The 25,126-nt window shown below is 36.1% G+C and overlaps 1 protein-coding gene across 4 annotated transcripts in view; it reads left to right on the forward strand.

Annotated features, from left to right (window-relative positions):
* Positions 1-25,126, forward strand: part of ASCC3 (activating signal cointegrator 1 complex subunit 3) — a 274,883-nt gene that overhangs the window by 27,087 nt on the left and 222,670 nt on the right. For all 4 annotated transcript variants that reach the window (XM_038176559.1, XM_038176561.1, XM_072036159.1 and 1 more), the window contains exons 5-8: positions 18,946-19,066; positions 21,738-21,945; positions 22,701-22,842; positions 23,405-23,530. In XM_038176559.1, coding sequence (XP_038032487.1) covers positions 18,946-19,066; positions 21,738-21,945; positions 22,701-22,842; positions 23,405-23,530 — 597 coding nt within the window. The remainder of the gene's footprint in view (positions 1-18,945; positions 19,067-21,737; positions 21,946-22,700; positions 22,843-23,404; positions 23,531-25,126) is intronic.

Raw genomic sequence — 25,126 nt, forward strand, 5'->3', positions numbered from 1 at the left:
GCTTATTTTCAGTGGCTGTTTCTCTTTTTCCTGTGAACTCTTGTCATAATTTATCTACAAAATATCTCTGAATGTTATTTTGGAAATACCTATCTATTTTTTTACTCTGCACAGGTGCATTATCCCTTTATGGGAAGAAAACAGGGAGAAATACTGTATGGAGATGAAATAACTAGAGAAAGAAGGCCTCAGTGGAATCAAAATAAAGATCTAGTTTATACTGCATAGAATATGAAAAAATGTCCAATTTATTCATCTCAGGATAAGGAAAGAACTTTGCCCAAATCAAATTAAGGATCATTGATGTCATTCAGTGTATTAGATTACAACATTTCCCAGACAAAATAATGTTAAATGCACTACAAATGACTAGAAGAACACTGGGCTATGACAGGAAACAGCAGAACTATAATACACAAGAAAATTGCAAATAGTCTTTCGTTTATTATGTGAATAGGACATGTGTTTACTTCTCTGTATATAGGGTACAATTGTTTGCCTATAAAGTAATACTCAAATTTTATTGCTTAAGCTTCTTTTGTCTGCTTTATATTTGTGTGTATGCCTGGCTCTTTGCATTAAAAGGCAGCATATGCAAGTACTTCAGCTACTGTACCAAACTCTTACAGGGGAAATAAATGTTCCTCTTCATTTAATTTCTAAGAATATTTTTTATCATTCCTGCAGAAAGAGTGAGAGTTGGTTTCTGCCTTCTCACAAACACCTGAGAGCATGCAGGTGGTGAAACTGCAATAAGAGACCAAAATGTGGTGATGGGGAGTTTGGAGGTGCTGATGCTTTCTTTTAAGAGTCAAAAGCATTCACCTCAAAGCAAAGTAAACCTGAAGTCAAGAAAGTACAGGGCATAAAATATAGGTTTTATATCATCAAAAGAAAGTAGTCAAAGTTGGGCAGGACCTCTTCCTATGAGTGGATGAACCGTTCCCCCCATGCAGAACCTATCCATTAATATAGTTGTCATCAGAGCCAGGAAGTTATAGCTTTATTATTAAAACCCAGTATTTTTATGCACATTTCAGAATGGAAGTTAATAGATTATTTTTCTGCTTCATTAAATCTGGGGTGTTGTGTTGTTGTGTTTTTTTATCTTCTGGTGTAGTATTTTTGCTTCTCTGAATGCTTGATGCAGCAATAGGCTTTTAGACTGCTTTCCCCATGCTCCTCTATGCAGAGCTCTGTTGTCTCTGAGACTTTTGCCTGTAATGTTTCTTTAGCTGCCTTTGCACGAGTGGTAATATAATGATTTTTTTTTATTATTCTTTTTCTGCTTGAGTTCCTCTGTGTTGTTTCTGTTGCCCTATCCCATCATGAGTGTCTGCCAATAAGCTTTGTTGGTCTAACCTCTAAATGTTCTTGGGATCAAGAGCAAGGGGAACTTAACTAATTTGTTAATTCAACCAACTGGCAGGAAGCTCCTCTGTGTCTGCCAGCAGCCTTTCTGAAAGAGAAGCAGAGTGAAGGAAAGCAAACTTTCACTGAATCTGGAGGGGACTTTGCCTGTCAGTGATACAGTACCTTAAGTGAAGGAAGACTCATTAATCCAAGAGTGTGGAAAGCTTTGTCCCAACCTCTCCCCTCCAGACTGTTTCAGAATCTTGTTGCACAGATGTTTAAAATGAACCCTTATTATGTTCTGTCTAGCTTTATTAAAGGCTGTTTCTATGATAACATTTTCTGTGCTATAGTTCTTTTTTTTTAAAAAAACACTTTAAGAATTACTCCTGAAGAACTTGTTTTTTCCAGACGATGCTACTATGCCTTTTCAATGTTGCCTTTCCTTTCATTTACCCTTCTGGCAGTTCTTTGCCAACTTTTCATTTTTGTATTAGCGCTTGTTTCCATGAATTTAGTAAGTCCCCATGTAGAGTGCTGCAGTGTTTTAAATGAAGTTCAGATGTGACACAAATGGTATTTATTAATTTTATAGGTTAATGAATTGTTAGACCAGTTGATGTATCTCTAGTAAGCCCATGCTACATTTAAACTGTTTTTGATATACCTGCTCTCTGATTTTTTCCATTAAACTCTTTTTAACTTTTTCCTAGTCATATATATATATATATATATTATTCACAGTGTTATTACACTTGTAGATGTGTGCTTCCTGACCTACAATTTCATGTGTCAGTTTTTGAAGATTTATGAAAGATTGTCTTGCACTCAGGCTGCAAGAACAGGGAACTCTTTGGTTTCTAGCTTTGATATCTGTACACTTTTATATCTGTACTCCTTCCTCTTCTATCCAAAGTCAAATATTTTTCTTTAACCAGAAGTGAATTGTAATTGTAAATTTCAATTAAAATCAGTGAAACAAGGTTGGTAATTAAGACCTGGAAGGTGGTAATTAGGAGTCAAAATTTGTCTTTCAAAACGGAAATCTGTGCTATGGTAAGGGACCCAGTTAGTGAAGTCAGCCGGTCTGTGGAGCTCAGAATCGTAAGCAGGTCCGGATACTTTTAAAAGAAAAGACACTAAAGTTGTTCTCTGTGGGGATATGAGCCTATAAATAAAAGAAACATAGCAGGGGATGATATCGCTTTTTTTTTCTTTTTCTCCTCTGTAATAATCTTTTAAGGTGTCTACAGTCTACCCAGTTAAATCTTGTATAGCATCACTGTCTTCTGGAAACATACACCATTCCTCCTAAGTAGGAAATTTGTATGTAAAACTATTATTAAATGATGACTGCTGTTAAATAAGAAAATAAAAAAGTATTCACAACTATAGGTTATAGAGTCTTTTCTGGAGATAGACAAACTTGGATTTAAATGTGTTTGTCCCCTCCTGCATTTCAAAGGCAGTGCTTAGAGAAAATCTAATTGTGTTACTTCTCCAATGCTATCCTTGAGACTAGGAAATAACTTGTATTTCTAAAACGGTGCACACTTCAGCCTGCAGTGGTCAGTCTTTTTAGAATTTCTTCATATCTAAATGAAAATACAATAGATTTGGCATAAGAAGCAGTAACCTTACAATTTGCAGCTTGCAAATCACAGGGCACGCTGTCCACGGTAAACCATGACTGGTCAGTGTAGCTAATTCTGGTCAGAATGGAAGCTATAGAGTTCAATAGGCAACAGATATTTTTATTTATTTATTTATTTATTTTTCTCTAGGAGCCCTTTAGTTTCAGCTGTTTGTTTTTTGGTCCTGTCCTGAGCTCCTCAAACTATGAAAAGATGTATTTTTTTTTAAGCAGAGAAGGCCTGTGTTAGATTTGTCATTTGTTTTAATATTGAATGCTAAATTAATTTCAGATACGTGTATTCTATAAACTAGTTGGTTGAGAAAGGAGGTGAGACTTTAAATTTCCCCAGATAATCTTCATTGTTGTGTTTACTGGATTTTTGAGGGGAAAAACTGCCTCACAGCGCTGCAAGAAAGGAACGTTTTGAGAGGCTGGCTAAATTTCACCTTCAGCTATCATGATGAACTTAAAGCCCCATAGTTCTTGGGTTACTATCACTTCCTTTACCTGATGCAGCCCCCTCTTATTTGAACGAAGCTTCCTTCCCCTTGCCAAGTTGGGAGGCTTTTTTTCCTGATGGATTTATTGCATTAAAGTCCTAGAACTTAAGTACAAATTCTTTCATTTGCTAGTATGTTCTTTTTTAAGTTCAGAAACTTGTTTTGTTGCAGGTTCCTTCTCAGTAGAATCTCGTAAAAATAAGTGGAATGAGCCATTGAAGTACTTAAAATTTAACCTTATGAGCAATTTAATGAATTATCGTGTGTAGGAAATAAATACTCCTTGTGTTTCAAGTATTCTTGATTATGTTGTAAAGTGACCTTGATTTCAGATGTGTTAAATTGGTCTCCTAAAATTAAGTATCTCTAAATTATGGGTGTTTGTTATTCAGGGAAATCATTCATTTCGTTTCCTTCAATAAGCAGGAATCTGTAATGGTCATTTTTCTCTTAAGAGAAAATGAATACAGTCTTAATTTATATGACCAAATTTCTAATATCCTTTAAAAGCCTAACATTATTTATATGAACATGTCAATTTTTTTCAATTTGCAAGCTAAGACAAATGTAACAATTTGAAAGGACATTGAAATACAGTTCAACAAGAGTGTATTTAAGAGTTTATAATGCAAACCAGCTACAAAAGGAATTTTGAATTCCTGCAGACTACAGACACTTATTCACTCCTTCGCTTAAGTGAATGGAAGTGCATATACAGCTTTGTACATAATCACGGTATTTCAGAATAAGACTAAGCCGGTGTATAAATTTTTATTTCCTACCAGTGATTTAGCGTGCATTTTGTCAGTAGCACACACTGCAGATACTGTTCTCTGTATTTGCTGATTTCTTGCTCATTCTGAAACACTTGCTTTCAAGGGTAGTCAGAATTTTAGTGTTAAATTTTATATATAAAAACCATATGTTCTGGTTGTTAGTATCGGGGGGGGGAAAAAAGTGACCTGAGAGAGACTCAACTCTTATTTCTAAACCTGAATTCAGATTAATAATTCTCAGGTCTGTTCTGCGAGTGCTCCCTGAGCAGCATGAATATGTAATTCATGTTAAGAGCTCTGAACTCTTCACAGCTCATGGGATAATACTGACTGTGAAAAATGCCTTGGCATTTCATTTGTTGCAGACTGGTGTGACACTTAGGTGCTGGCTCTGAGATCCCACTTCTGACATACCGTGCAGGCTCCAAGAGAGATGCTTTAGAGAAAAAGGCTGTGTTAGCCACATTCAGCACTGTCTGCTCACACTCAGTCCTTGGCTGATGCTTTTGGTTGGCTTGGGGTGCAAGTGGAGCTGGTTTGCACGTGCTCCCCTGGTTACAAACTGACATCGGTGTACTCGTGAGTGCTTCTGTGCACCCAGAAGCTTCTCTGTTCCCTGTCAAAGCCACAGCTTGGCTTTTCTGTGTAAGCTGCCTCTCTTTTCTTCTGGATTGGGACTCCCCCCCGCCCCCACAGCTCTCCTCACTTGTCCCAGGCAGAGCTGAAGGTGCTCTGAGAGTTCAGATCGTGGCTGCTGTTCTCCCAGGTACGCTCCATGTCAAAAGGAGGCTGGGCAGAACTTGGGGCTGATGGAAATAGTTTTAGTAAGCAACCTGTAGAAAATTTAGGGGAAAACACTTTTTGAAACACAATGCATAGAATAATACACTAAGGCGTAAGTAAGTAGCACAGCTTGTTAGTGGATGGGGACGTTATATGAAGCTGTAGTTGGTGGTGAGGTGGCTGACTTGGCTGTCCAAAGGGGAGGAAACAGGAGAGGTGAGTGTGTTTTGAAAACTGATTTAGGCTTTAGAGTGATGAATGCTAATCATTCAATATGCATAATTGCAAAGACAAAACCTCTAGAATAAAAAATTCTGGAATAAAATCCTAGCATAATTAAAATAAGCTGGATGTTTGTCCTCAGTTTTGAAACAGTTTTGATTTTACTAATTGTGTTAGTCTGTACCTATGATTTTAACGTAATCTACAGAGTAGATTTCTGAACTGTGTGTATAGCTGATATTTTACATGCACAGCCAGCAAAGTAACACCAGTAGAAAATTAGAATTGCATTTGTGTTTGCCTTTGCATTTTTATGAGACTTGCCCACAGAGGAATTGGATATCTGGATGTAGACTCACTGGTTTGGTCTTTACTGATTTTTAACTATTAACACAATAAAACTCACTGGATTAAACTAAAGTAGTCTTGTGCAACTGATGCAGCAAGTGTAACAATAAATACATAAAACATTTAACAAAAATGAAGAGGGTAATGCTACTACATCATTTTTGTTCAAGATGGAAAGGAGATAACATTATGATTTCTTTGTTGTAAAAACTTGGAATAAAAAGCTTGTTCTAGATGGAGCAGTTGTAGACATTAACTTTTATAAGCTTTCATATTTATTACAAGTTATTTATCATAGGACATAAAAGATGTTGTGAAAGAGCTTTCAAGTGTATGTATGTATATATTATAAACACACACATATATAGTGTGTATATATGTATAAAGCACACCTTTAGTACTATCTTGTATTACTCCTTGCAGTTTATTAAAGTCCTGAGCTTATTAGGTTTGTGAAGGCTACCTGTAGAAATGGCAAATAAAAGTCATGGTACATTGTTTTGTTATGTAGAAGTCATTATTAAATCTTTTGTTATTAATGTTAAATTTAAGTTCATTTAAGAACAAAATTGTAGAAGTTAGCTGCTTGAAGGTATTTGCAGGAGGAGTTTTGTCCTCCTGACTCTTCTCATTTAAAGTACCTGAAATAAATATTTAATATCCTGCCCCTATTGGAAAATGTTTTATTGGCTGATTATATTTCAAACATGTCAACACCTGTAAGTTTATGTCCCATTGTAAAGACATTCGTTGTAAGCACTGCCAGATATTTTCAGTGTTACAACTGCATTTCATTTTTGATCTTAGGTGGAGAATGTGTTAATAAGAGCCCCTGTTGGTAGGGAAAGCAGTTTGAGCAGATGACTTCAACATAGCTATGTATAGAAGGTGCTAAAAAATAATTGGAAAAGTGTTCACAGGAGGTGAATCACATAGAAGGTAGCATGTGAAATAAAGCATGAAAAACTGAGGAAACGAAATATGAAAAAATAATTGTCAGACTGACTTGTTGCAAAGTAACAATAGTACAGACATATTTAGTGTGGGAGTAATGCATCAATGGACTGTGGCTTGCAGGAAAAGGCACTCAGATAGAGGGGAGGGGACAGCAAAAGACTGGCAGCAAAATGCAAATGTTTTGTAAATACCGATTGTTCTTATTAGTGAGGAAAAATCTCACCAAGAGTTTTGGTTAGCTTTGAGATTCTAAAAATTTTTCCATCACTGTCATAGCTTTTGCAATAGCTCAGTAATTTTATTTATTAACAAATGAACATTAGCTCTCAGAACTATTGCACAGAGCAATTGTATACTCCTTGTGAGGCACTCTTCAAATCCCAAACTGTAAAGCTTGATTATATTCTCAGTTAGTATTATGACCTGTTTGATGTTTAAAAATTGTTGCGTTAATACACTGGCTTTCTAAATACTGCACAGTTTTCAGATACTGTAAATTTTCTGCTCACTTTGGACATGGGAGTTCAGTTACCTATGAGGACTTTAAGCAATGACTGAGAATCAGGAGTAGATTATTATTTCAATAAATACTCAATACTAATTTTTATGGATTAATAATTTTATAGCTAGACTCCCAGTACTGTTTAGTAATGGGAATTGACTTGTTGCACATTGGTACAAGTTTTTCATTGTTATTGAATCATTCACCTCTTAATTTAGTAGTGTTTGTAGTATTTTTTGTTTTTGTTTTCCAATATCAAAAAAATCTGAAGTGATGGTTAAAATGTTGTCTAAAAGCTGCATAAGGCATTTCAGAGGTTATAGATAGTTTACTTACGGTGACAGAAGGAAATGGCAGTACTTACCTGACTTCTAGAGATGTTCATCTTTTGCTCCTGGAGACTTTGTCAACCAGCCTTAATAGTGATCATAAAGTTTAGGATCCTATCTAGGGTTCTTGCGTGGGTGTTTACAACTGGTTATGAATCCCAAGCTTTTGTATCACAGTTAAGAAGTTTGTTAGAAAACATGGAGTAATATCTAGTAATTTTTCCTAGTCCCTTTGTACTTGGGACATCGTAAAGAACAGGAATTAATCATAGACAGAATAGTTTTTTTTAACAGCTCAGATTCCTACTGCTTTCTCTTATTTCATTATGTCCCCACAGAATTTACTCAAATCTCATCTCCTTTGTCATCTTTGGAGAAGGTAAAAGACTTTTGTCAGGGAACTTTACTGAGGACAATCTAAATTTTTTTTGTCACTATATTACTTTCATGTAAATGTTTACTAAAAGTTAATTTGTTAGGTTTGTCTCTTAAAAATTATCACACAGAACTTTACAATAGGAATTTGTTCACATCGTAGAAAATAATCAAAATTCTTGCTGTCTTTCTTAGAAATTTTCTTAGTTAATATCAATAAATAAAAGCGGTAATTCAATCGTGAGGTCATTTCAGGACAACAGTTGTTGATCTTTAACCTCCATTTTGACTTAACAGCTAATTTAAACGTTCATTGATATTTATGAACAACACCACGTGAAAACTTTGGATATGATACTATGTTGTAGTAACTTGATCTGCATTTTCCTTAAAGAATCACTAAGCTATAACGTTATCTTTTAATTTAGTCTGTGCATGTACTCTTGCATCCAAGATATTTTTGAGTCAGAGCAATGTGTCTCATAAAACATATTTGCTTTTAAGCATCAGAGTGACTCTTCATTTTGTTAGGGCTAGAATGTTCTTTTACTGAACAAATTAACATATCACAAAGCTTATTCCCTGTTACCTAGTTCATAGAGAGCAGTACCCATTATGGGAAAGTACAGATATATATGGATCACCCCTGTGGTGTTTCATCTTTATCTTATCGTCAAAGCTTCTAACTTGGTATGACTCTGGCTTTTCAAGCTCAAAATCTTCTTTGTAATTTTATTAAAATTACTAAGAATTTTATACTCAAACAATACAAAGCTTAGGTCTCATTATTCTTAACCATAAAGCTTATCTGTTCACCTTTCAAATAGAGAAAATAATCTAGTTATTTTTGATACAGTTTTCTCCTTTTCCAGCTTTGGCCTTCGTTTTGAAATCAGAGTCTGTAGTACACAGATCTGTTGATGTCCAAGGAGTGTTGAAACAGCAAGGATGACAGAAATCTTTGAATTTTTATGAAAACAGAGCCATGCTGTTTCCCTTCATAAGAAAGCAAATTGAATGGAGTTTGAGTGCTGGTTTTTGAGGATAGGACTTAAGATATGATGAAAGAGCCACAGTGAGAGCCAAGAGATGGCTAGGGTTCATCCTGGTGCTAAGAGCTGGTTGATCTCCTTCCTGTCAGTAACTTTTCCTCTTTCCTGTCGACTTCTTCAGTTTTGTACTGAGAGAGAGCTTGTATCTTTGAGGTGGCATAAGGCTTGATCTATTCATGGGAACTTTTGAATCAGCTCAAATATATCATTAAACTTAATGAGATTTTTTTCTAGAGCGAGACAGTCTGTAGTTGATAGAGTTCTTGCCTTTTTATTTTCATCCTAAGAAGTAATTTCCAAATCCAAATGAAGACATAAGGAATCACGAGATCTGCAAGATGCGATCAGATGGCACCTGAAAGATTAAGGGTGACTAAGTTAACTAAACACAAAATCATATCCTTCCAAATCATTTTAGGTTGGGGGGGGGGGAACAAACCCAACTCCTGGCACCATGTAGTTCTACCCAAAAATTCAGACCATGTGACTAAGTGCACAGTCCAAACACTTCTTAAACTGTGTGTCTGCTTCCCTGGGGACCCTGCAAATTGTCGGGTTTTGGAATTGTTTTCCTCTAACAGTATCTACAGGTTCTTCTTTTGCAGAGAAGATTTCCATTCCAACTGTGGCCATTTTGTAAGTAAATCCCAAGCACTAGGAAAAAAATATGTTTTGGATGGTTGAGTCTAATACAAACCCTGCATATTAATGCATCTTTCTGTGAGTTAAAGTCAGGTTTTCTTATTTCTTATCCAATTCAATTGTTCTCAATACAGAATGAAAAAGGCATCTGCTGTCTCCTTTTAAAAATGTCTAAAAACAGCATAACTTTTCCTCCCTCTGGGAGAATTTGGATTTGTATTACTGCAGTAGTGATGCAGGCATCTGTGTAGTATCTTTACAAATAATCATTCAGTAATTCCAAGTGGGCCTATAGCTTTTGCAAGGATGGCACCTGCTCCGTGTGCTTAGAAAAGTGGCAAGTGAAGCAATTAGCTAATTTTAGGATACTTTTTTTTTTCAAAATTCATAAACAGATGATCCCAGAATACTTCTGAAGATAAATACTAGTTTAAGGAATCTTATAACAGTAAGTTTTTCCTACACTTAAATTAGTCTTCAGGGCTTGTTTTTTTAAAAGGCACATTAGTGTAGTCTGCTGTTTGTAGCTGGGTTTGACGTATTTCTAATTGCCTGAGTCTTTAGGCTAAATGAGCTGGTGGAAATACCCATGTAGTTCCGTGTTTCAAATTTTCAAAATTAGTGCATCTGTGTGAGTTCCTAATTAGTCAGTGTTAAACACCGATAGCAGTAGTAATCTCTGCACTCTATTTACTTTGGCTTAAAAATATTATGAAAACTTGCTTAGGTGCTTTGTGTTTTTGCTTTTGTCAAGTGTGGTTGGCAGTTTTAGACACACAAGGAGCTGGAGAAGGCTTTCTATCAAATATGTTAGAATTATGCTGTGACAAATTATATATAATATTTTTTGATGTAAGAACACTAAGGTGATATATATGATAAAAACTGTCAGGAAACTAAGTAGGTAAGAAGATTGTTTTAGGCCTATTTAGCTATATTGACATACAGTATCAATCTGATAATGTGTTTTTTTTTTTAATTCTTTTTTTTATGATAAAAATTATTACCTTTCTTTTTTCCCTGTAACTGATCAGTTTCAGTGTTTTAGCTTGAGTTTAGACTTGAGTTTGATTTAAAAGAAATCTCATACTCTTAATGGCTGGTACCTGTAGGCTGTGAAATTAATTTTCATGTTTTAATATTCATTTTGGAATTCTTCTTTCATGCATTTTTACAAGTGTATAGTTGAAGTGAAATTGCATCATGTTCTGTGGAAAAAGAAATACAGAAATAGAGAGTAATGCCAGCTTGCTGAGGAGAGGCAGTACTACAAAAAGTAATTGGCTCTATCTTTATTTATGCTTTGAACTTGTACTGCTGGACTAAAAATGTTTCCCATGATCAAGACCAAATTTCCATCAGTTCTTGTTGCTCTGCAAATGTACTAACTGAAAAAGTAACTGAAGGTTAAGTGTTGTGTGAGAATTTGTTATGAAGCCATTATGTTTTTGTATGTCTCTCACAAAGACAGTGTTATATGAAAAGCTTCCCATCAGCTTCTTGCTCAGCCTTGTTCTGTCTTTCAAGTAACAAAAACTTTCACCTTTCTTTTAAGGGAATTCCTAGAACTTTGCTGCTGCTTTTTATGTAGTTTCTAACTTTGTATTTATTTTGATTGCCCTCTGAAGGTGAAATGCAAAAATTCCAAGCTAACTCCTTTCATGCAGAGACATTTAAGACCTCTCTGATGACAAGTTGTAACTTTTTGTTCATCTTCATGAAGCTGGTACTTTATTGCTCGAGGCTGTCTGAGGACCAGGTGCTCATTGTCCTGTGAGCATGCCTGCCTATAGGCTTGTCGTTCTGTCATACTCGATCCCAGTGATGCCCGGTATTGCAGTGTAAGAACCCTGTAGCTGAAGAAATGTGTTCCGTATGCAAGTAGTCTGTCAGCAACCCGTCTTCAGAGGGCTGGAAGTGCCCATCTACTGTTCACCTTTGAGGTAAGCACAATTAGTCTGAGCTTGCTCAGACTGTGCAAGTCTCCCAGGTAGAAAGGCTTGCCAGCAGTGGAAGATAATTTCTATGGAGGTGCAATTAGCATGCTGGGCTGTGCATTCCGAAATTAACTCTTTGGTTACTTCATCCAGTAGGACTATAGTCCAAGAAATATGTTATGTTTTCTCTATTATTTTTTGAGGTAAAGAATTTCAGTTACTCAATAGCTCACTTGAGTACTACTCAACAGAAGAAACTTGAGACCATGCTATAGAGAGGATTTTTGCAAGGCTGTCTGAAAACTGTGCTTTCTGAAGTAAAATCATTTGGATACAAGCCATAAAGAGCAGGCATAGCAATTAGTTGCGTAGGTGGTGCTGTGTAACCTTGGCCAGCTGTTAGGCTCTAAAGGTAGGGAGATGGAGGAGCAGCACTGCTTGGCCAAATTATGTTCTCTTTCATTTAGTGCCACAGAACCATATAGTGCTGAGGCTCAAGGAGGACACAAGGACCATTCTTAGTCTGTTGTTGTTTTCATTTGAAGAACAAAATATTTTGTGAAACTTTTAGGATTTGTCCCCACTTCACAGAAGATGCAGAAATCAAGAAAATGCTCTTGTGTGGGAGATAGTTTGATGTAAGAGTAATGTTCACAGTTCTCTACCTCAGATTTAAGTTCAAGGTAAGGAGATGATTATTCTAAGGCCCCTTCTAAATTGTGCCTTGTGAAATTGCAAAGTGAATATTAACTATTGTAATATTCCAAGTAAAATCTTATTGGAGTCTTGAACTGTTCAACAGCAAGGCTGTACTTTTTATGGCTGAGCCTGACTGGAAGGTATTTCCTATGCTGTGCATCTCATTGGAGTTCAGCTTCGTGCTTGTTCCGTGCTCTGGCAGATAGACTGCTGTCTGTCTGCAGGACTGCTGTCTCTGTCTCCTTACCTTTTCTGTATAGCTAGCATATATTGAGTAGAAATTATTAGCATGGGGACCTTGTCTCACCATTCTAATGCAGTGTGACACATCTTGTCCTTTGGTTCCTAGATTTATTACTTATTACACTTTCTTCCAGATATTAAGGCTATGCACATAAAATGAAATTTAAAAATCATTCAGACAAATGTGAGTGACCATATATCACACTCATTTGTGTCTTTATGGTCACTGAGTAGTAGCTGAAGTCATGTGGGACCTTTGTTATTGAAGACATTCAGGGGTGTCTTTTGGGCACAATCTGTTACTGCTTCAAGGAACGTAGTAGTTTGGCTGCTTTTCAAGAAACTGCCGATTGACACGCAGCCTCTCCAACTGTTCCTGCTGTCTACTTTATCTCATAATAACTTAATAAAAAGGTAGCTAAGAACATTCTCTAAATTCCTGTGCCTGCCCTCAGGCTCTTGGATATTGACATTTAAGGACAGAATAATATATAATAATGTATATGATCTGGCCTGTCAGCACCAACGTTGACAATAGAATCATACCATTTTGTGTCACTTCCATCAGAACCATCCTAGTTTTTGCTAACAAGCTTACACAGGTGTTTTACAGGTGGTTTTTTTTCTTTTATCAGACTGGCCTGAAAGGGCCATGGGTCTGAGTTACTATGGTCGGAGATGATACATACACGCTTTCTTTTTTTTGAACTAGCAGTGTTGCACGTTGTTTCATCTTTTGCCGTCAGCCATGTCAAGCTATTAACAGCATTCAGGTTACAGGCTTACGTGCCAGAAACATGTGTCCACTATTCAAAACTGCAGCATCTTTTATTTTTACACTTTGGATATGTGGTAGAAGTGAATATATTAGAAATAAGAATGATGCTAGGAAAGAACTGGAAATGTTTCAGAGAAAACTTGCTTTTACTTTGATAATTTCCATATAAATCTATTTAAAAGTCTATTAAAAGCTACCACTGTGCTGTCACCAACGTGGTCCCCAGGTTTACTGCCCTTTAAGATGAATTTCTTCTAGTTGGTCTTTGAATGCTAGAAATTTCATCCTGTGGACTACTACAGTGGATATGACCCTGCTGACTTCTGGGTTTGATTAACTGAAAGCATTTCCTTTGGAATGAAACATAATAATTAGCTTCTTAAGCTACATAAATTGCTAGGTGTGGATCACAATTTCTCAATTTGTCTTTTATTCTTCACTATTATTCTAGAATCAAAACATTGTGTCCAAAATTCTTTTCTCAATAGTAACTTCTCTTTAGAGGCAAGCAACAGATTTCAAGAGGAATATTCAGCTTTTTCAGTTGGTCTGTAACTTATTTTTTTCCTTTCTTCAGAATAAAATTTAAGTTCAGTACTATGAATGATTTTATCAGCAAGAATAAAATAAGCCTGTTGTATGGGAGAGACTTCACGGTATTTATTTTCTGAAATATTAAAATTCACTGTAAACACTTATCTTGCTCCTGTATGCCTGAGCACGAAGATGTTCTGGGCAGAGCATAAGGAAGCAACAGTTATGTGTGAAAGAACAATGAAAGGATCCTGATTTGGTGAATTTGTGTTTCTTGGCCTTCAAAACAAGCTAATAAAACCCCTAAAAGCTTAGTCTCTGTAGTTTGTTGAGAGTATCCCCCAGCATTAAAGAGCTGGAAATCTGGGAGGTAGCAAGCCTCCTTGAGAAAGGAAGAGAGAAGAGGAAATGTCAGGGCTCAAGCTTGTGTTGAGTATCTCCTAGCTCTGCAGGCTGCAGTCAGTCGTGACAATAATCTGTCTGTTTGCTGTCCTGCTCCTTGTGACAGTGACAGAGCGAGTGCTTCTAGTTTCTCCTTTGTGCTGCAAAAGGATTAATTTTACAACTGGAATGGGGTAAGTGTTATTGTATCAGACGGACATCAATTCTGGAAGAGGGAAGGGGGCTAAGGAAAAGCTTCTGGTTGGAATCACTTGTTTTCTTTTTCTTTCCATTAAGTTCTAGCAGTTAATTTTTATTTTTTTATGTTTTAATTAGGATGTTGAGAAAACAGTGAGTTATAAAAACTTGTCTTATTTGATTATTTTTAACATTTTCAGCTCTTTGTCTTTTTAGACCTCTAAGTAAGTTACCTGTCTTCTCCTATCTGTGGTATCTGATCACATAGCAGCTGGTAGTTTACAGCTGAGCAGAAAATAATCATTTTTAATTTCAGAGCACAGAATATTATTTTTTTCTGTGCTGTAGACCACAGAGGAAAAAACAGTATTCAGCTTATATGTAGTAATGTTCATTATGTTTAAAAAAAAAAAAAAAGATATAAATACAAATATTGCTGCTATATTGTGTGTTGAGAGGACCATATGCTGAGAGCATGGATGAGTGAACGTGGGAAGGCCTGGAGAACAAGAGTAATGATCCTTTATTTAAGTACTACAAATGGAATGAATAAGAAGTGTTTTTGCTGTAAAAATAGATTGTATCAGGAATTAAATATTGCTAAGTAACATTATTGAGAAAAGATATCAAAATGCTGTGAATAAATGTGTTAATGAAATGCAGAAAGGAAAATGTGTTAGTAGCAATGCTTTTCTTGGAAATTACATAGGTTTTATGATTTAAAAGAAACTGTGGGGAAGTTTTTATTTTCTGTAGTGAATATTAGGAATTTCTGTGCAGCTTATGCTAGATATTTGTCCAGAGGATCAATGCAGTTGGTCAGAGGTAGGATCTTTATCACTTTGAGAGGCTTAACAGTAGATAGGATTCACAGCTTTCTTAAGCTTTCCATTTTACAGAAATTGTTGCTTCATTTTTCTTTGGCTGCTATTTGTGCTGGTTGATTCTTTACGGACTTATTCAGCACAGTTGCAGGGCAGTCACCCTGAATAGCATCATGAGGAAAGCAGACCTGTGTGTTAGAAAATGCTGCAGCCTCCTGCGAAAAGTACTACGCTTGTATTTTGTAAATCAACATTGCAAAGCAACTATTGTAAGTGCTCACTCCACCACTGTGCCCCCAACTGAATGGCCAGACTTAAGACTGAACTGTGGTGCTCAGGACTGTGTTTGCATTCACTAAGTACTGGAGGTGTTGTGGATTTTGCTCCTTAACAGCTGCTTCAGCTGTTCCAATCTACGTCAATTATTTCAATTTATAGCATCAAAAGATAAAATTACTGTCAAAAGGAAGTGTTCTGGCAGAAGAAAGCCACTTTGTTTCTTGATCAGTTGCTTTCTGTGCTGGGGGGCTTCTTTCCTCTTACTAGACAGAAGCCAGTTTTCAATCAACACAGTCCTAATTTTCTCTTTCCTGCTCTCTGATTTATACAGTCAACCTGTTGCTGTGAAGTGTAAGATTGATAGCAGCAGTGAGGTGGTTACTTTGTACAAACTTTGACACCTCTTTCTCTTTTGAACAAGATAAATCGTATGTTTTTCTAAAAACTCTTGTTTACTCTTCAGACTTCGATCAGGATTATTTGAGTAGTGTGACTATTAAAAAGGAAGGCAAATTTTGTGCTTTGTTTGAAGATGCCAGGCTGATAATCAAGGCCAGGCATTATCTTGATTGAAGTTGGACCCCAAGAAGGAGCGGTGTTTTCTCTCCAGCTCATAAATCAGTTTTCGTAAGGCACCTTTGGGTCTGGTTGCTGGTTAGATCATTAATGATGTCTATCATCACGGAAGTTCAGGTTGTTTTTTAATTAGTGTATTGCTTTAGGAATTAGGTTTAAAGATTCCAGAAAACATAAAAAGCGTTTCTGAAATGGTAAAAAGCCTTGTGAATGGACCCTGATGTGTTCTTGAAAGCCTAAGAAAATGAGAAGATGGAGAACTGCACTTTGAAATGACATGATTCTGGATAAATCTGTCGATGAATAAAATATAGGTCTTACAGAGAAGCCTTCAAGGTGTTTTCTTCTGCTCTTTGCCATCTTTTTTCTGCCAATGTCACCATTTCTGCCATCAGTGGTAGATGGCGACAGGTCTTGCAGTTTAACTTATTCTCCATTTCCTAGCACTTACATTTATGTCTTGGTTTGGCTCTCAATGGTTATTTTCCACCTGTGATCTCTGGCAGCTTTCCAGTGGGTTTGGGAGACAACTTGTCAGTGAGAACAGGTCATTGTTGCTGGTCCTGTACTGTTTCACTTCTGTGTCTTGAACAATGAGCTCACTCTGTGTTAGCTGTTTAAAATGTTCTCATAGCCTCCTTCTCTTTCAGACAGCAGCATGGTTACTTGGATTCTGCAGACAGTTCTCAAACTGCTGGTAGCAAGTTAATACTACGCTCTGTCCATGAATCAAGAAGGCAAAATGGAGTGACTCACACTGCATGAGCTTGTTGTGTGTAATACCATACGTTTGGTGCTCTTTGACTGGCAGGTTGTCTGGAGAGTAGGATGTTATCTTTTCACCTTGGTGCTCCTCCACTGAGCCCCAACCTGACTAGGGATTAAGTGAGAAATGCTGTCTTATGGTAGTATCTGCCTCTGGCATGGACATAGAATGTCATGTAACTTTACTATTTTTTTTGTACAACTCTACTGTTCTGATAAGTTGAAATATAGATTTGATATGGATTTTTTTTTGATTGAGAGTATACTGGGAAAACAGGAATGGAAAAACATTTTCATGTTCTAAAACTGTTACCTGTACCATCAAAACCCATCTTTTCTGATTAAACCTTGTCAAGCTTGCTTCCAGTGAGAGTGATGCTTTGGAGTCCTTTGCAGAGCTGAAAGTATACAGTGGATGTTTTAGGAATAACATGTTGATTACCTTTTCCTTTTTTTCTTTGTTTTGGCAACATTGTAAGTCTGAATATGCATATACTGTGTATGCTGCAGTGAATAAAGCCGTGTTATGTCTTTAGATAATATTGGTTAAAATGTAGCAGTAAAGTGACAGTGAATAGCTATGCAAAAGACAAGAATTAATGATGATTGTTAGAGAAGGCTGGATAAAAAGAAATCCATTATAGCTTCAGATCCTTGTCAACAAAATTAATGTCTAGCCAGCAGTTTACTGTCCTGTATTTCTGCAGTTTGATGCTCTTATTTGAGTGTAGGATTTTGTTTGTCCACATTTATTGCATTCTTTTTTTTACTCAGATTGCTTCTCCAATTTGCTGTCAGTGGTTACTTTAATAAAAGAAATGCAAAAGTTTATATGTTTCGTGGTCTCTGCAAATGCTGACATCACTGAACTAATGGATACACCTTACGTTTTTCTCAGAAACCCGGGGGGTTAAGGAGTAACACTTTCTACTTCTTTTGTATTATTTATTAAATGCAAGTTTACCTTATGAAGTACAGCCTGGCCTGAAAAAAAGGATCATTATTCTGATGCCCTTCACACTGTTTGAAATTTACACAAGCAGACAGCGATAGGACAAGGAGGAACAATTTTAAACTAAAAGATTTACATTAGAATGTAGGAGGAAGTTTGTCATGCAGAGGATGGTAAAGCACTGTCACAGGTTGTTCAGAGAAGCTGTGGGTACCCCATCCTTGGAGGTGTTCAAGGCTGGGTTGGATGGGGCTTTGAGCAACCTGGTCTAGTGGGAAGGGTCCCTGCCCATGGCAGGGGGTTGGAACTCAATGATCTTTATGGCCCCTTCCAACCCAAACCATTCTATGGTTCCATGGCTTTTGTAAATATAAGCATCATAACACTATTGCCCAGTGGGCAGAGACAACCGCAGCAAAACTCCCTACTAAGAAGCTGGCAAATTAAATACAGGATAGTAAGAGAACTCTCCTTTTCATAGTTGGAACAGAAATATTTGAATCCTGCAGTGGCCAAATTTTACTCATTCACAGGACTTTACATGAAAACACACCATAACAATTATTCTTACCTGATACCTGAAGTTGAGTGAATACTTTTAGAAGCAAACTTAGAAAGCACTAAGGAGAAATCGTCCTATTTGCCTTTTTATAAAATGAAAAAATGAGGGGGAAAAATGTTAGAAATTCAGAACAGTTTCTGAGTAGCTTACTGCTCTGCTGTACTGCATTGAATTTTTCCAAAATAATTATGGGTAAGATGGATAGGAAGTGCTTCTCTTGATTATTTCCTCAAATCTTGCTCTCTTCCACATTTATGACCTTTTTGTAGGATATTAATGTGAAAATGCTGTAGGAAATTTCTCTTATTCACTGGAATGTAAATAACTTCCTATTTATCTGACATCTATAAGAAAGCACCAGTTCTCTTTATTTATCTGGTTATATTATGGAGGAAAAAGTTTGTCGCAGAGTTTATATAAGTAACTATTTAAAAAAAAATGTAAAGTTTGGTCTTGAGAAGAATTAAATTTTATACAAGAATCTCAAAAATGAATGTTTTATTTAACAGACAAGATTTACAGTTTAAATCTTTCCTACTGAAAACTTTCAATACTTTTCCCTTTTAATAACATAGAATCTGGATAAATGCTAGCAATGATACCTCTTGGGCTGAATCACTTAGATTTGAAATTCTTTAAACTTGTTAACAGACATGCTATTACCAAGGATGGAAATATTGCAGTCCTATTTGTAATTTTATGCTAATTTGAACAATGACTTAGGACTTTCTTTTCTTTCTAGTTATTTGAACTACTAGGCCCTGAAGGTTTTGAACTTATAGAGAAGCTCCTACAGAACAGATCTCTGATTGTGGAAAGATCTTTGACTTGTGCAAATGATAACAAGTTTCAGGCATTGCAAGGTATGTGACTACAAAATTGTTATTCCAAATCAGATAAAATTAAGTTTTCTAACTGTTCAATTACATTTCAAGCAGTTCTGGCTATGCACATTTAAAAAGAAAGCCAAAAAAGAAAAAAAGTGGTGGCGATGGAGGGTGCTTATATTAGTGTAAATAAAGAAATTGTGGTTTGATTACAAAAATGAAATAAATGCCTGTTGTATATTTACTTTTCAACTGTATATGTGCGCGTGTAATTTTAAAAGAAATGTGTTAACATTTGTATCTATTTCAATCAATTACCATTCAAATAACTTCATCTTGAGGTATTCCTCATCTGCTATCCCATTTCCTGTTTCAGTGTTAACATCAAATGGATGTCTTGTTGAGAAAAAGCACAGTAACAAGCACTTCTGGGGAAAAAAAAAAAAAATTTAAACTGAAGGATTGATAAGTGAGAAGAATAAAGGGGGCCAGGTTTTATACTCTCATTTTCTTTTTTATAAGATACATTGCATACACAGAGTAATAGTTTTAAAATCTGTTTTGCAAATCGCTGCTTAAAAACAAGTGTTCCTACTTTATTTCCTTACAAAAAATAAATCTGATTGTGAATAGGTTGCAGTGTGGGATAAAACTTGCATTGGCATAACACCATACAGCCCATTGCGTGTTTACAACTCTTGGAGTTAGAAAAAAGTTGGTTAGAGCTGATATTGCTGGACTTAGGTATCCTCACAATATTTTTTAAATGCAAACAAACCGTACTTAATATGCATGTTGTAAAATGTTATTTATGCAAGTGTTTGGAAATTCAGCTTCTGCTATGCTGATGGTTAATCTAAAGTCATCAGAGCAATCATTAGTTTTATCTATTACCGATTTCAAAGCACAAACTATCAGTATAACAAGTTTTTTTGTTGTTGTTGTGGTTTTTTTACTTTCTCATATAACCAAAAGAAAAAAAATAAAATATATGCGCAAACAATTATGTTTTTTCTTCAACGTGCAACATTTTCTTTTCATTTAGAAGTAGTAGTATTTTGAAAGCTATTATAAACTTATTCTTCAGCATGCCATCAGTAAATAATTATGCTAGAATGTGGAGAGAGAATATTTTCAACATTGTGCTTTTCGATAAGGGTGTTACTGGTTTTATGTTTTTGTTTTTTTTTCCTTGTTGTTTCACTTTTTTTTTTTTTTTTACTGATGACAGTTCTTTCACTGTAGTATAGAAGTCAGTGATATTTGAGTATCTTCTCCAAGACTGCAGATGCTCTGCCCCAAGTTCAATTTAATCATTTTAGTAAAACTTTTTCCTTTTAAGTTGATCAAAGTAATATTCCTCATGGGGGCTGAGGTTTTAGCTTTCCAGAATTGTATTTGCGTATGGAATCATTTGTGTCTGGATGAATTTAGTTGTTTGGTAACTTTGAGTTGTTTGTGTTCTGAGAAATAAGCACAAGACAAGGAACTATACATTTACTGAATGTTTTTAGAATGCTGTATTATTTGACTGTTATTATAGAATTTAATTCCACAGCCATAAAGGTGATTGTTGTGTTTATCAGACAAATGAAGTAGCAGTTCTTTGTCCTAGTATGTTTGGTCTGAATTAAATGTAGGCAGGAAATTGCAACCTTTGTTTTTCCCTTTAACTGTGATAGAGAGCTAAAACTACAAATGTGATAGTATTACTGTGGGCATTTTGTCAGTTTATTAGAATTTTTTCAATAATTGACAAGTTATAGTCACTTTATTTAGTGTGCATGCTGCAAGAGTTTCAGTGTTATGGTAGGTTAAAAATTAAATGGCACAAATTGTTCAGAAGATTTGAGAAGAAGTTTCCAATTTTCAGGTTCAGGGCTAGACTGAAAAAATACATTCGAAACATACATGTAATTAATTATATGATGGTTAAACCCATATAAGCTAATAATCTGTTTGCTGAATTTTGAAAGTAGAGGTTTAAAAACACTGATGAAGTTAAAAACAAACAAAATCTGTCTACCCTGTTGTATATAAAAGATTTAATTGTGTCTTTGTTTTCAATCTGCAGTAAAGAACAGTAGTGGCCTAGGAAAGGCAAATGACTTTATTAGGTTCCCAGCTGCCCTGCAATTGTTGTGTATTGTAACTCTTCTGTGGTTCTGATTTTTTTTTGTTGTTGTTGTTGTTCAATCCTGATGCTTATCCACATAAAAGGAAGGAGTCTGGTTGTACAGAATAAGATTACTTTTCTCACTTGTTAAAGGAAATTAAACTGTTGGTATGCTTTCTATACAGTCATGTTATCAAGTAAATATACAGTAACTGTTACAGGAAGAAGCTGTTTAAAAAAATATATTATTTAATCTATTTTCACAGCTTTTTTTTTTTTTTTTTCCTTACTAGTATATTCATATAAGAGAACAGAAAAGAGGCTTTTCCAGTGTTGATGAAGTTATTGTAAATCCCCCAAAGAAAGCCCCTCCTTTTACTGCTAGTTTGCAGTACTCCCCCTCTTACTTTGGGATAAAGAGCTTTTGATGTGTGGATACTTTAAATGTATTGCCTTTAAGAGCTGTTACTTCCTTTAGTTTCTTGAGGCCAACTTTTGCATAATCTGCCTAATACACGTATTAAAGAAAACAGGAATAAAAAGGATAGAATCCAGTACTTATGGAGGGGCATACCTGTTTTCGCGTTGCAGAACAGTGCAGGAAGTTGATAGGAGAAAATACTAAACCCAATTATGGCTGTCAAGTTACAATTCAGTCTGAACAAGAAAAGCTGTTGATGAAACAATATCGTCGTGAAGAAAAACGAAATGCCAGAAAAGAAAAACAAGCAGGGGAAGATGGAGAAAGTTCAGGCGAAGGACTAATGTGCTTTGATCCCAAAGAGCTGCGAATGCAAAGGTAATAAATGCCAAAAGTTGAAAAATGCTTGTGTTGTAATTGCTACTTCAACATATCATAAACGTTTATTTTCTTTTAGTTTGCTTTGGAAATTAGATGATTCTGACTTCAGGTCACGTTTTATTACAAGTGTGGATTTTATTTTTTTTTTATATGAAAACCTAATTTTCAGGGAAAGAAAGCAGTGATCTGCTTAATGAGAATCTTCTTGGTCTCATCTATGTGGGCTGGAGATGCAGATTAGAGAAGTAGGCTATCTTTCTTAGTTCCTGTGTGCAGACTACTTGCTTAAGATTTATGAAGTCTGTACTAAATCTAGCAGAACTATCTTTCTTTTTTTTTTCTCTACAGATTAACGGGTGCTATTTTCCATGTTGTCAACTAAAGGTAGTGGGAGGAATAAGGGAGGGAGAGAATAAGGAGCAAATAAGGTGTTGCATTTCATATTGAGAAGAATATACTGGGACTGGTATTTAACTGTGAATGCTTGTTGCTGTATTGTGTAAAAAGAGGCAAAATTCTATTAGGAAAGCCTTGCACTGGTTGGATTGATTTTTATCTATGTTGTTTGCAATAAGGACTTAGTCTAACTGATGCCAGTGAATAACACAGTAAAATTCTTTTGTTAATCATTTCATAAACTTCTATTTTCCTTACATTTCTCCAACTTTTTCTCTGACTTTAATACTATGTCCACTTTTTGTGATGGCTGCTTACAATTGGCAGAATTATTGCAGCTATTTTTCTGCTTATAGGGAACTAGCGCTTTTGAATGCTCGAAGTATGCCTGTCCTAGGTAGACAGAGAGAGATGGACTTTGAAAGAATTCATTATCCACATGTTTACGATTCCCGAGCTGAAGCTATGAAAACATCAGCATTCATCGGGGGTGCAAAGGTACGTCTTCAGCAATACAACTATCCCAGTGAGTAATGTGCAGCAGATTTCCCTTTGTTCCCTTGGAGATTCTCCTACTAATCGGAGTCCTGTGCATGAAGCGGTGTTTCTTTTCAGAGGGTTTTAAATGCTTACATATTTTGTTTTAATTTTGTCCCTAGAAGAAACAATCTCACTCTCAACTAATGTATTTGTTTTTATTTCTAGGGTCAGTTAAGTCATTAAAATACTATTTTTCTCCTTCTATCTTTTGGAAAACATTGAATTAGACTTTAACAAAATGAATGCTTTATGAAATTCTAGACTTAATGGCTTTTGAAATTTAATAAAGGGGAGTTATCTGTTTTTTTGTCTTTTTGAAACCGTTTTCTGAGTAGTAAAACTGATTATTTTCCATTTAGGGGGTTCTGTGCTATCTATAAAATGAATCAGGGAGAATTGTTTTTATTTGGGATTCATTTTTATGAAGGAAAGTGATGAAAAATTGCTTCAAGTGGGCTATAAAGTAATGAAACTTTCTGTTTTCATATTTTCAATTAATTTTCCTGTAATACCATTTTAGGTGTTCTTACCAGAGGCAGTTCAGAGAGAAAACAACAAAATGTATGAAGAGGTGAAGATCCCCCATAGTGAACCAATGCCTATTGGTATTGAAGAAAAAATTGTGTACATTAAAGACTTAGATGAGGTGAGTAAACCATTTCAGAGATATTAAATTAGTTTTTACTTTGCTGTTACAAAAATTTCAGTGAATAATATGTACAAATGTGATTTGTGATGTGCAAATAGAGCCAGTTAATTTCTTCACTTCTAATTTGTTGGGGGATGTTATTTTAGTGATATAATTCTGTTCATGATGACTCTGATCAAAGAAATTCCTCCTCTAAATTACTACTTTGTGAACTGCAGTTTTCAGTTCCTGTGGCATTACGTATTCAGCTACATATGGTTGAGCTGTGAGCTGGAACACTAAAATGTTCCTTAAAAAAAAAAAAAAAGAAATGAGAAAATAATCATAGAATCACCAAGGTTGGAAAAGACTTCCAACCATTCCCCTACCACCAATATTACCCCCCTAAACCATATCCCTTTTGGTAAACACCCCCCAGGGACGGTGACTCCACCACCTCCCTAGTCAACCCGTTCCAATGCCTGACCACATTTTCTGAGAAGAAATGTCTCCTAATTTCCAACCTGAATCTCTCCTCATGCAGCTTGAGGCCATTCCCTCTTGTCCTATCGCTAGTGAGAGGAAGCTGACTACCGGCTCCCCACACCTTCCTTTCAGTGAACTGTAGACAGAGCAATAAGGCCTCCTCTTCTCCAGACTTACACTTCCCTCCAGAATTCTCCAGAATTCTCCAGAATTCCACTTCCCTCAGTTGCTTCTCACAGTACTTGTGTTCCAGGCCTTTCACCAGCTTTGCAGTCATTCTCCCGCAATGTTCCAGGGCCTCAATGCCTTTCTTGTAGTGAAGGGCCCAAAACTGAACACAGTACTTGAGGTACAGCCTCACCAGAGCTGAGTACAGAGGGATGATCACCTCCCTAGTCCTGCTGGTTGCACTATTGCTGATACAAGCCAGGATGCCGTTGGCCTTCTTGGCCACCTGGGCACACTGCTGGCTCATGTTCAGGTGAGCATCCATTAGCACCCCCAGATCCTTTTCCTCTGCACAGCTTTCCAGCCACTCTGCCCCAAGCCTGTTGTGCTGCATGCACAACAGTTGTTGTGACCAAAGTGCAGGACCTGGCACTTAGCCATGTTGAACCTCATCCTGTTGGCCTCTGCTCATTGATCCATCCTGTCCAGATCCTTCTGCAGGACCTTCTTACCCCGCGGCATATTGATGGTACCCCCTAACTTGGTGTCATCTGCATACTTACTGAGTGTGTACTCAGTTCCCTCATCCAAACCATCAACAAAGTTGTTAAAGATATTATAGCCATTCTGTGCTTTTTATGGAGGAGTGAACCTTGGGTTCTGTATCTTAACTTCTGAAGATTGGCTGGTGATGGCACAGCACTGTTATGCCGTCCTTGGGACTGCATGATAGTGGTACAAGGTATTGAGTTATGGTGCCATATACTGCATATGGTGCAAAAGCTGGAATGGTGCTCTGGAATAGCAGAGGGTGGTAAATTATTATTAGTAAAACTTTGATGATAGAAAATGAAGAGCAGTGAGGAAAAAATGCAAGTGAAACAAAGGTTAACATTTTAAAGTTTATTGATTTTAAAATGATTAAAAAGCTGAAGCAAGGGAAGAAGAAACTAGCATTAA

This window comes from Anas platyrhynchos, chromosome 3 (assembly GCF_047663525.1).
Source record: "Anas platyrhynchos isolate ZD024472 breed Pekin duck chromosome 3, IASCAAS_PekinDuck_T2T, whole genome shotgun sequence".
NCBI classification, from domain to species: domain Eukaryota; kingdom Metazoa; phylum Chordata; class Aves; order Anseriformes; family Anatidae; genus Anas; species Anas platyrhynchos.